This window comes from Abramis brama, assembly GCF_963993115.1.
Source record: "Abramis brama genome assembly, chromosome: 13".
NCBI classification, from domain to species: Eukaryota; Metazoa; Chordata; class Actinopteri; order Cypriniformes; family Leuciscidae; genus Abramis; species Abramis brama.
In genome coordinates, this window is record NC_139975.1 from 7,159,155 (window position 1) to 7,172,752 (window position 13,598).

General features: G+C 34.7%; 1 protein-coding gene across 4 annotated transcripts in view; it reads right to left on the reverse strand.

Moving 5' to 3' along the window:
- Positions 1-13,598, reverse strand: part of psd2 (pleckstrin and Sec7 domain containing 2) — a 59,476-nt gene that overhangs the window by 4,470 nt on the left and 41,408 nt on the right. For 3 of the 4 annotated variants that reach the window (XM_084133945.1, XM_084133946.1, XM_084133947.1), the window contains 9 exons: positions 12,404-12,516; positions 11,593-11,653; positions 9,666-9,756; positions 9,279-9,322; positions 8,970-9,160; positions 3,800-3,870; positions 2,682-2,839; positions 1,462-1,606; positions 489-632 (listed from right to left, as the gene is read on the reverse strand). In XM_084133945.1, coding sequence (XP_083990071.1) covers positions 489-632; positions 1,462-1,606; positions 2,682-2,839; positions 3,800-3,870; positions 8,970-9,160; positions 9,279-9,322; positions 9,666-9,756; positions 11,593-11,653; positions 12,404-12,516 — 1,018 coding nt within the window. The remainder of the gene's footprint in view (positions 1-488; positions 633-1,461; positions 1,607-2,681; positions 2,840-3,799; positions 3,871-8,969; positions 9,161-9,278; positions 9,323-9,665; positions 9,757-11,592; positions 11,654-12,403; positions 12,517-13,598) is intronic. The other variant, XM_084133948.1, reaches the window with a different exon arrangement.

Genomic DNA, 13,598 nt, shown 5'->3' on the forward strand with positions numbered 1-13,598 from the left:
CAAAACATTGTGGTCAGCATAAACCACGTTTATCCTCATTTCAACAGGCTGACAAATAAATACTGCAACAAATAACTTTGAACACTAAAACAAAATACACAGGTTTTCCTCCTTTTTCTATTTATTTTCCTATTATAACATACACAGTTATATGGTTAGTTGCACTTTATTGTTTGCAATATGCATTACTTTTCCTTGGTGACCATGACTATGATCAGAACAGACCCGTGATGTAATATTTGGTCATGCCCCACCAGTTGGGAACCACTGATATAGATGTTTCACAGATGCTATTTTGTGACCTATAAACAAATTGATAACTAAAAACAAAGGTTAAAATATGTGTATATTCAAACAAATTCGACTGAAAATGTTCTTCCTCATTAGCCCTGTGCAATAGCAAAAGCAAAAGCATTAATGTAATAGCTAACGGGACAAACAGAAGCATTTGCATGAGCTCTGAGACAGATGACTTGTATTGGTCTGACCTCATAGGTTAAATAGTGCTCTTTGATTCGATACTCTTCTGATTCTTTGCTCTTGGGCGTCAGATCCGGCGGGCTTCTCTTGTGTTCCTCCAACTCCAGAGAGATCTGCTTCAGTTTGTTCTCATGTGACTTCAGTTGCTCCTCCTGCATAAATCATAACTACCATCATGTATATACTTTACACTGCCTATTATGTCTTTAAATAGTGCATAAAACAATAGGCCTATGCAATGATATTCATTTTATTAGTATTACATTAGTATACAATTTAAGTCTCACAGGACTTCATTACATTATTGATATACATTTATAAAAAGTTTTTTTATAAATATATATAGTATTATCAAATAAAAAATACAATTAATAACTGTAGTATATTTTTATTTATGAATATAAACATATTCTATTAATATATAATAATAATATGTGTATAATAATAAATATAAATCACAAGACTTTATCGCATTATTAGAATTCAGTGAGAAAATAAATATTTGTAAATTTAATATATTAAAATATATTACAAATGTAAAAAATATTAACTATGGTATATTTATTAATATAAACATTATTATAATACTGAAACTATTATATATATTAAATATTTTGCATTATACATGATTTTTTAAATCAAGTTATATTACAAATTTAAAAAAAAAAAAAAATAACTATAGTATATTTATGAATATACATATATTATTATAATATATATTGCATTTTTAATTCAATTTTGCATAAAAATGTCTTTTGGTATCAATAAGTAAAAAAAAAAAAAAATTCTGGTAAATTCCATCAAACTGGAAATGGAAAGTCAATTTGATTCCATTGCATCAAGGGATACAGTATTCAAGCAATATGTTCACCCTAATGTTAAATAAATAGTTCAATTAATTATCAATAATCAAATTACAAAATGATTCACCAACACACTAAAGCTCATGAGTCTGAGCTGTTTCCAGCTGTATTTGTGCACCTGGTTGAGTCTAGTGGTGGATGAAGGCAGCAGTGGTCTGCAGAATTTCTTCATGGAGCCGATGGCGGCGGGAAAAGCAGGAGCCGAGAAAAGAGCCGCCACCAGATTAATCCGGAAAATCCATGACATCATCTCCTCTTCACTCCTACACACATGCATTTAAAGGGAAAGTCAAACAAGTCAAATGAAACACAGAATAAAGGCAATCTGACAAATACCCATCCTAGTACAATGTGACAGTGGAGTGTTAAGGCGAGACACCCCAGGTGAATAGGAAAAAAAAATTAACTAATAGATATCAGCATGAAACTTCCCCAGTTGATTACTGACATTAAGACAAATATCTTTTGTATTACAAGTTTTTAGAATATTTATGTTTAAATATGCAAATTAGGTAGTTTCTCATTAAATATGCACTAATTTGCATTTATTTCCAGAAGAGAAATCTGAACACTGGATAAATGTTTGAATAAAACATTCAAAATTCTTGTTTCATTTTGTTGACATATTAGAGTGAAAGGTTTTTACAGAGGGGATTTTGGATATCTCTTTTTATCACTCCATTAATAAGAAAAAACTGTCAACAGCCATAAAAAATCAATTTTCACCCCGTTTTTTGGTATAAAATGTTGTATAAATCAGAATCTGAATGATATATGAACAAACCCCTCTGTAAAAACCTTAAGAATATAGATAGGAATACAACTGGAAAGTTTGGTACAAGTAAGTGCTGCTGAAGTGGAAATTTCTGGCTCAGAGTATGAGAAAAAATTTTTTTTTGAGAAAACGGCCTTTCAAATTGACATCAGCCAATGAGATTTCGCTTTTAGAGTTAAATGCCCCATTGTACTTTCACGATTGGTTGCTGATAAAAAAGGAAATGACCATATTTGGATCCGACAACATTGTACAGGAGAGCTAGAGCGGAGCAGCATGTTGATTTAGAACGCCAACTTTTGTTGAATTTAGGAGAAATCTACAGACGCAAATAGACAAAGTGTAGTAAAATAAAGACCTAAATGTGTATTTTGGACTTTTTTTCACCACAAGTCTGAAAGAAGACATGTTATTGAAGGCAAATAGCCCAAAATCTCAAAATTGACCAGTGGAAAAAAAACGATGTTTTTGCCTGCTGTGTCTCCCCTTAACTAACCAACTCCAGTAAAAGCAACAACAACAAGAAAAGCCTCTCAGAGCAGTTAAAGAAGCGGGACGCTTACGGGGCCTGCAGGAGGAAGACCCTCCAGTCAGAGGTCTTGAGTTTGAGGACGTTCTGTTTCTTGCTGTAGTCACAGGCCCTAGTAGCAAGAGCGTGGTGAATCCGTACTGCGTTCTTCAAGTCCACCTCTGACAGGTCTTTATCAGGCTTATACTCATCCTGGCCATAGGAGGAGACATACATGAAAATACATGAGAGCGAGAGACAATGGCTGTGTTCCAAAAGGTGCATTTTAATGCATTTAATGCACAAAGGCAGTTCCAAAATAGAGAAGCATAACTGGAATAGATAATTACGCTGCATTGAAAGAAAGCGTATTGTGGCCAAATTGAATATAGCGTGTATCCATCACAGCGAAAGCAATTCCATTATGTATTGCAGCGTCTGACAAAATAAAAACAAAAAAAACATCCGAGGCGATGGACAAAGTGAGCAAAATGTAAATGACAATTTACATTGAATTTTTTCACAATGAATAATCAACATGAAAAAGTACTTATAAAACCCAATATTTGTGTGTACTGTCTATTGTGTATGCTTAATAGAGTATCACAGTGTTATCTTAACAGCATCCTAATGTCAAACTCCACTGAAATCAATTGTAAGTCGAGTTTCTTAATGTGCACTTCTTGTGAGGAGCCCTATTTGTGTAGATTTCAAATCAGGCGAGGTTTCGATTTCGGTTAGCATGTTGCCTTAGAAGAAAGCTGCCTATGTAGACAGCAGACAGCTCATTATGTTCAGAATAGAAAACTAGCGTGCCACTTTTAGCATACTGTATGCTATAATGTATATTGCCTTCTATATTTTAAGAAGTAGTATGTGATAGAGCGTGCAGTATGTGACATTTCAAACTTCACTGTTGTCACATGGCCTCACTAGGTTACATAATTCACTGACTGACATCCAGTTTTAATCTTGGAAATGTAATTATTATTTGCCGTTTTAAATCAAATTTTGTGTGAAAATGTCTTAACTCTTCTGATGTCTGATGTGTCAAAAAGAAAAACTGTAATTAGCATAGTATAGTACACATACTGCAAAATATAGTATGACTATGTTGCAGTGTGTGTGTGTGTGTGTGTGTGTGTGTGTGTGTGGGAGGTAGATTTAAATTACTTTCTGCAGGTAGAGAATCATCCCCTTCAGCACGGCATAAAACTTCTTCCAGCCTCTGCGTCCTCTCGGGGCTGCAAAGAGACAGAATAAAAGAGAAAATGTGTGTGTGAGAGAGAGACAGAATAAAGACACACTTCACTAATGAGCTCCTCTGTTGTTTGCTGCAACACAAGTCGAAGAAAGAAAATCTGTAAAGCAACTTCCCCGCTCACAAATGAACTCCACCTCTCTGTAAGATACAGCCTAATTGTTTTAATTAAAGCAGCTGCATTATTAAACAGAAGGAAATCTTGGCGGATCCCAAATAATGCTGATTTATTGCCTTTCTTGACATTAGCTCTGTTCCAAAACGTAGCGAGGTACCTACTAAGACAACATGCGAACCATCATGGAATCTCATAAGTGACCTATTTATAATGTTCTACATAGGAAACGCCTCCACGCACCACACAAACAATCCTCAGCACAGGAGATTCGGCTCATTTTCAAGAGTGTGTGTGCATGTATGAAATATTGTATACATTTATAAAAATATATAGCTTATAACCACACACACACACACACACATACAGTATATACATATACAAATTTGGAAACATTACGATTTTTTTATATTTTTGAAAGAAGTCTCTAATGCTTATCAAGGCTGCGTTTATTTGATCACAAATACAGAAAAAAAACAGTAATATTGTGAAATATTATTACAACTTAAAATAATAGTTTTCTATTTGAATATACTTTAAAAAATAATTTATTCCTGTGATGCAAAGCTGAATTTTCAGCATCATTACTCCAGTCTTCAGTGTCACATGTGACATCCAGTCTATCACATGATCCTTTAGAAATCATTCTAATATTCTGATTTATTATGAGTGTTGGAAACAGTTCTGCTGCCTAATATATTTGATGAATAAAAGGTTAAAAAGAACTGCATTTATTCAAAATAAAAAAATATTTTCTAATAATATAAATCTTCTTTACTATCACTTTTTATCAATTTAACACATCCTTGCTGAATAAAAGTATTGATTTATTTCAAAAAAAGAAAGAAAAAAAATTACTGACCTCAAATTACTGACCAGTAGTGTATATTGTTGTTACAAAAGATTTCTATTTTTAAAACATTTGCTTCTTTTTTTTATTTTTTTACTTTTCCTTCATCCTAAGTATCCTAAAAAAGTATCACAGGTTATGAAAAAATATTAAGCAGCAGAACTGTTTCCAACTTTGATAATGAATCATCATATTAGAATGATTTCTAAAGGATCATGTGATAGACTGGAGTAATGATCCTGAAAATTCAGCTTTGCATCATAGAAATAAATGATCATTTAAAGTATAATAAATTGAAAACCAATTATTTTAAATTGTAATAATATATCACAATATAAAAAATTTTTTCTGTATTTTTGATCAAATAAATGCAGGCTTGATGAGCAGAAGAAACTTCTTTCAAAAACATTAAAAATAGTAATGTTTCCAAACTTTTGACCTGTACTGTATATGTATATATACAGTGCAATGCATAAGTTAATACACCCATGCTAAAGTTGACTAAAAAGAGGAATAAAAAATCATATTTTGGAAATTGAACTTAATGCCTTCATTTAAAAAATTAGGAAAAATCCAACCTTTAAGGACACCAATTTTCTTTGTGAATGAATAATGTATCGTAAATAAATAAATGTTCTTCCTTAAAATACATGGTGCATAAGTGTGTACACCCCTATGTTAAATTCCCATAGAGGCAGGCAGATTTTTATTTTTAAGTATTTTTTTTATTTTTTTTTTAGGATACTATGCATCCTGATAAAGTTCCCTTGGCCTTTGGAATTAAAATAGCCCCACATCATCACATAGCATTCACCATACCTAGAGATTGGCATGATTTTATTTCAGTTAGCCTAAAAGCTAGTTTGATTTGCATTGAGAGATGATCTTATGGAAAGTACTCCATGCCAATCTCTAGGTATGGTGAAGGCTATGTGATGATGTGGGGCTATTTTAATTCCAAAGGCCAAGGGAACTTTATCAGGATGCATAGTATCCTAAAAAAAAATTAAAAAAAATACTTAAAAATAAAAATCTGCCTGCCTCTATGGGAATTTAACATAGGGGTGTACACACTTATGCACCATGTATTTTAAGGAAGAACATTTATTTATTTACGATACATTATTCATTCACAAAGAAAATTGGTGTCCTTATAGGTTGGATTTTTCCTAATTTTTTAAATTAAGGCATTAAGTTCAATTTCCAAAATATGATTTTTTATTCCTCTTTTTAGTCAACTTTAGCATGGGTGTATTCACTTATGCATTGCACTGTATATATATATATATATATATATATATATATATATCGTTGCTGTTGGGCGGAAACCTTGTATCTCCATATTTCTTTTTCATTTTCCATGTTTTTTTTTCCATAAACCATTACTATTGGTCACCCTTTATATCTGTCTGTGGGTTTTGCAAATATTTAACCTATGAAAAGTATTATAAAAAAGCTTGAAACTAAACCTTTTAACTCCATTGGCTCCTCAAACTCACCGTACTCAAGAAACACTTTATATAAAGCTAATGTTTTATGCATTTGAGGAGCAGAGAAGAGTGTCTTAGTCTAGCATTTGTCTTAAAATCATAGCCAGTATGTCTTAAATAGCCTGCGCTCAATAACATTAGATTTTTGGCCAAATGACAGAAAACTGAGCGCCCACATAGCTACAATAAACTTTATAATCTGTATGTTGCTGAAAATGTAATTTGATGCATCAATAAAAACATGTCCGGAATTCTCTGAAATTTGCTGGTCAGAAACCTTGTAGCTCAATTTTTAGCTTGATTTTGATGAAATGCTAATAATATAATGACACATTCAAGTGTCTCACCATATTTAAAGCCACAATATCAACTTTGACAACATGCTGTTTAATTAATTAAAAATACAGTGTTTTTGCCATTTCCTGAAAAATTGCATTACTGGAGATACGAGGTTTCCGCCCGACAGCGACGATACTCACACACTCACACACATTATATATTTATAATATTATCTATATCTCATAAAATAAAATTAAAATAAATGTTAGATGAAAAACATAATAAAGTTAATAATTAGAAATGTTGCACTAATTAAAATAAATAAATTTAAGTTAAAATGCACATAAAAAAAATGAATCAACCTTAAACTAGAATTAAAATGAAAGTTTAAAATGAAAACAAATTCAAAATATTAATTAAAGCTGCAAGCAGCATTTATCGGGGTTCAAGCTATTAAGGCCTTTAAGGGTTTTTAAGCACAAAAGCATCAAAAGTTATTATGTTTTATTTAGCAAGCATTTAACCACTGACATAATAGATGGAAAACACCATTTACAGCCAATACAGGCAATGTACCATAAGAAATATATGGTTTTAAAGCTTTTTAACAGTTATAGCGCCACCTTTGGTCCGATCTCCAAAAAATTTGGCATGCTTGTTAATGATGTTATGTCACATATGCTCACCAATTTTTGTGAAGTTCTGAGTTTTCATTTAGGATTTATAGGCTTTTTAGTGTATCTTGCCACGCCCATTTTATAAATGACCCTATTACAGCCATCCAAATGCAAAAGTTCAACTTTTTTTTGATAATTATTGATCTAGAGAGTCCAGAGAATTGTCCTAGACTCGTTTGGTTCTGATCGGGCAAAAAACCAGGGACTAGTTCGCAAAAGTAGGTTTTTAACATATTCGTGAATAATTAATAAACTGTTTGATTGACAGCAATGGTTCTAGAGGCAAAGTTGTTCAGCATAAGCAGATCTATCAAATGATATGCATTTTGTGATGATAAGTGTAACACCACGTGATTACAGAGCCATAAAACTCGTTAGCGCCAACTAGTGGCCGATTTCTTTCAAAATTCTTACAGACCTCTAGGGCCATGAGCCGAACATGCCCATTGAGTTTCGTTCTGATCGGCCTCCGTTAACCTTGTCTAATAGGTGCTCAAACTTCATTGGCCGATGGCGGCCATGTTTTTTGAGATACGCCAATGTCCTCATACACATACATGGCACCTTGGACCAAGACACTGCATACCAATTTTCAAGTCAATCGGACTAACGGTCAGGTGGTTATAGCCTGTTTTATGTTTTTTTCATTTTATAGCGCCACCATGAGGCCAATCGTCGCGATTTTTTTACTGTGACCCCAGATTGAACTCATACACATTTGTACCAAGTTTGGTGAAGATACCTCATTTACATCTTGAGTTATAGCCATTTTAGTAAAAAAGGCTCCTCCCACAACATTAGTTTTGCGCCCCCTAGCGACCGTGAATCGAAATTTCAACTTTTTTTCGATAATTATTGATAATCAGACTCCAGAGAACATTTCTGCACTGGTTTGGTTCCGATCGGGCGAAAAACCTAGGACTAGTTCGCAAAAGTAGGTTTTTGACAAAATTCAAAATGGCGGAAAAATTTGCATACCGGAAATGAAATCGGAGATATACGTTTTGTTCTTCAGGGTTCCAGCTTTCCAATGATATAAGACACTTGAGTCTACGACATATGGTCTAGGAGTTATGAGCAGTTTCGCGCTTTTGGTCGCTATAGCGCCACCTATGGGCCAATCGGAGTCATACTCTCTGAACCTCTCCTCGATTTTTGTACTACCATCTGACAAAGTTTCAAGTCTCCAGCTCTTACGGTTTAGGCTGCACGATGCGTTTTACGGCAGAAGAAAAATAATAAAAATCAGCACAATTACAATAGGGTTTCAGCACTTCGTGCTTGAACCCCTAATAAACCCTATAATAGTATATAGGTAATACTAAAATAACACTGAGCTTCTCACAATGCATTATGGGACTGCCTTGTCTATTAGGGAATTTGGCTAAAATGAGGAAGCAAATTACTGGCCAAAAGAAGGCACCTTCCAAGGCAGCGTAGTTAAGATGGGAGCACGGCTATGATGCCTTAAAATGCTGCCTCGATAGGCAGCATACTAGGTTTTTTTAACACGACTTACCTTTCTGTTTATTTATTTGTCTGTTAAAGGATGCCTCTTATATTGATAGACACAGGAGAAAAGACAGGAAATGATGCAGAAACTAAGGGAAACAGGACCAGGAAATGTATCCAAAAGCCTGATTTTACAGAACAAACAAACGACACACTTACTGCGTTTGCCGTCCATGTCTGCATGGCTTTTGCGTGTCAGAACCCCGTGTTTGTACGTCGCAGCATTGAGTAAAAGTGGAATGGCGATGAAAGGGTTAATGCCGTCCGTTACCCTGACAACCCGCTTCCCCCCCGTCTCACACTGCTCCTCCACCAGCTCCGATAGACTCTTCCTCAACTCCTCTTCCTCGCTGCAGAAACAGAACGCCATCAATGCACGTGTGCAGGTATTACACACAGATTAGCCCCAGAAGTCACATGATAATGTGTGAGCGCTCTTGACTCATGGGGATGATATTGGATACTCACATCGCCCACTCCAGCTTCTCGTTCTTTATTGAGTTATAGAGCACCTAAACCAGGACAGAGACATATGAGACTGTTAATACCGTACATCTGAAACACCACAAATACACAAACACAGTCAGCCGGGCTTATGGGACAGAGCTCATGAAAGAATATGCTCTTGAATCCAATTTAAACACAGATGCGTCTCTGTTGCATTCATAAATGCAATTACACCATGCACATTATGCAGTTACTGTGTTTAGAGTGTGTTTTAATGAAATCCATCAGGTTTGGTGAGAAATCACACTTTATCAGTAGACATGCATGTGCTTCTCTGAAGGTATTTTTCTTTTCCTTACCCGCTGGTTGTCCACAATAATAAAATTATAGAAAATCCTAAATAATTACCTTGAGCAGTTCTTTGGGAAAATCTTTGCCGTCGTCTAGGCCGTCCAGATTGCTGATGAACTGCTGGTAGGACATCTTCTTCCCGATATTCTGCAACGCAATAACACAATACAGTGTTACAACAATAATAACATGTGCCGATGCCAATTACTAACATAATATCAATGACAAAATCAACTGACCCTTCGCTAAGCTTCGCTAACACCTGATTGATTGGATATTAGTCTTCTAACTTTGGAAGGAATGAACTGTGACATTGCAAAGCTTTTTTTGTCAGCCATTTGTCTATAAATTAAATTGTTAAATTATGCAGTGACATAATTAAAAACTGGAGAGACTGTGAATCGAAACTGAGGAAGAATGCTTGAGGGCTGTTAAATCCACATCATGCTTTTCTCAAGATTTATTTAAAGATTTGAAAAAGGGGGGAAAAAAATGCTTATATCCTCGCTGGGTACCTTGTGCATCACTATTATAAGTGCTCTGATGACATTTTACCATATTTTTGTACAATTCCTGTAAAATTGTTTAAACCTCCCCAAATCCTTCTTACAGTATACTTGCATTAAAAAAGAGCAAAAGCTTGTCTGAGAAATGAGACAATTGCCAAGAGATTTGTCTGTAATATTTTAAATATGGCACATTAATATAGCATTTAGAATAGTAGCCTATTTTGGCAGGATCTATGGTACAATGGCAATTTTTTGTAAATATACATCATCATATTGAAAACTGAGTGGTTACAAAACCAATGCAAATGTAAACAATACAGAAATAAAATCACAGAGAGAGATGGAAAAAATAACTATATTTAACTGGTGGATTTCACCAAGTACAACATGTTCCTGGATCAACGACGTTGTTGATCCTGGAACTAAATTTCAATCAACCAATCAGATTTGAGTGACAGGTTTTCATTCACCTATCAAGTTATGGGTACGGTAAGGACTACATTTTCGGACAGGAATGTTGTTCCAGGACCAACAAAATAAGTTGATTCAGGATGGAACGTGTTGTACTTGGAAAAATCACAGTGACCATATTTAACCACACTAGTCATTGCTAAGATAAATGCAGTTCACAAAGCTGTCAGCAGATGGCAGTATCAAACCAGCTCCACAAACATCACAACCAACGCACAATAATATCTCAGTCTGACTGACTCCCTCCTACCACAGTGATCTACTTTAGATGAGTAATATTCCACGAATGATGGATGAAAACGTTCAGAAAACACATTAAAGCCGAAGCCATTGAGAGAAGACAAAAACACGGAGAAAAAAAGAGGAGGAGAAGGAGAAGAAAAGCACTTACCACCTGCCGCAGAGTGAGTTAGACAAAGTGAAAGAGAGACAGAAGAAGAAATGGAGAGACAGAGAGAGACATGTTTAGGTCAAAGTCACAAAGAACTGTAATATTACTGAGAGAAACAGCAACAAGAGGCTTGTTAATGAAAATGACACTATGAAGCACACGTTTAGGAAGAGATTTTCAGTTTAGTTGCTGATAACATTATTCATTTTTGTCTTTTAAACAGCTTCATCTTCAAACATTACATATTTTTCTTCTCACAACACTTTCTGGAAACTTTATATGCATGACATCATGTTCCTGATCACTTTGTTGGAGTGAATACAGAACATAGAAATATGAGACAGAACTGAAGACGGTCTGTTTCCAGATCAATCTAATGTGTTTCTAATCAAAGTGCAATCACTAGTAGATCCAGTTACTGCAGTAAAGCTTCCCTCATTTTACTGCACAATCCACAATCAAATTTCTGTCCATTATTTCCTCTTCTGTATGCATTCATTATTAACCACAACATTTGGTTGATAAATGAGTCTAATAAACATGTTAATGTTTAGACATGTTTGGATTCAACAACCTAGAGAAGAGCCGCATGTGTGAGTGTTGCTGAATACATACGTGTCCATGCAAGTCTGTGTTAAGAAGCATAAGTGCACAGGTCAGTGTGTGAGCACCATCTATTAAAAAGAAATGGGAAAAAAAAGTGTTAATAAAAATCATACATTTTATAGAACAAATATATAAATTATAAAGGCCAGTTCACACCAAGACCGATAACTATAAAGATATCGATAGAGATAAGCGTCCACACCAGCAGATTATATCATTCTGTTTATTATAAGCATGTGCTGCAGTTTTGTGGTCTGCCGCTTTAAATGCTTGAGCTCTATATAGCAGGATGGATTCGGATTGGCTGTCAATGTTTTTATCGTTCATCAGCTGGGAAAAAAATATTCGGAAAGTGTTTTTCTTTCTAATTTTCTCATTAAAATGTTCTTCACGCTAAGAAAAAACATTTTTTTTTAAGAACTGACCACTGAAAGGTTCTTTGGGCAAACAAAAATGGTTCTTTAATATGACAAAGTTGCAAAAACGCCATTCTGGAACCTTTATTTTTAGGAGTGTAGTGTATAGCGCATCATTTGGGACACATTTTGCAAGCATAGCAGCAAGCTAACATTAAACAAATGTTCCAAATAAGTCACTTATGAAATTCTTTTGAAGGCCATCTTTGAAGGCAGCTGCCTATGTATAGGCAAAAGACAGCTTACTAGGTTTTGGAACAGTTTTGTATGTGTAACTTCACTCATGTGTGCCACAATGTAGCATAAAAGTTCATTGAAAACCTTTTAATATATTATTGAGTACAGCCATGATAAAATTCTAACTAAATCTACAGAAATCCACAATGCATTTGGAAGACTTGCCCTCTGAGGTGAGAGTTTCTGGATTGCAGTGGCAAAAGCGTTTGGAGAAGTGCACCAGCACACGTTCTCTCTCCTGCGTCTCTCCCATCAGAGGAAACGCCTTCAAGAAGTTCCTGCAACCAGAGTAAATGAAAAGAATCATGGTGCCGCACAAAGAAAAAAGTAGATATGCTAGTGCTTCCAAATACTTTAGCCTGAATTTCTATTCTTTACTGTGTTTATTTGCTTACACTAATGTCTGCTATAGTGATGCAATGTGTACTTGCATTGTGTTACAAAGTGAAATCTGGCATTCAAGAACGCAACAATGAAAATGAGCTTGCATAACTACATTAGAAGAATTTATGTTCATGTTAGGGCTGAAACATTTGTGGAAAAAGTCCAGTTGCGATATGTTATTATTATTCAAATACTAAAATGTATGGCTGTCTTGATTTCTTTATTTTAAAATGTTAAACCATCAATCTTTTATTTTGGTGGAAAATCACAGGAAGCATTTAAAGCTTTTCTTTTTGTTGACAACAGCAATTCTCATTACAGGTTTGGGAAGATGGTTGGTACATGTGTTGCCAAATACATGTTATAAGTGACCCAGACTAGTTTATGTACTTGCATAGATTATGATTTCGGGACTGAATTAGAGATCCCACTGACTGTCTGCGATGATTTTCGTTCTATTCAGAGAACTATTGTTAGTCCAGGACTGAAATATTCTTAACCACACTGTGTAACTGCACTTGGTTCTTCCTTTTCTTGCAGTGCAGGTTATTTTAGTGATGGCGTGCTTAATTTTTTCCAGTTTTAGGAGTATTTGTGGAACTGAGACATGATGAATATTTGACATGCATGAGTATTATTTTGAAATAAACTACTTCCCCTTATTACAGCCTAACTACTGTATAGCACTAATACATGGAAACTATGAAGCCACAACATGTGTGCAGTGTTTTTACAAAACTTTCCGTAAAACATCACTTTGAGGAATTGTAAAAGTGTGTCCTAATCATTCCCCGACATGAAAAAGCAATGTTTTGCTAGTTTGATTTATATTTTTGCATAGACCTGCACACTGAAACCTCATTGGTCCAAATTCCCACTCACCCAAATTGATGTTGATATTAAACATCAAATATGTTCAGTCTGGCTGTGTATTGTGTTGCTACATTTGGCATTTTGCTTTCAGTAAGGAATGGAA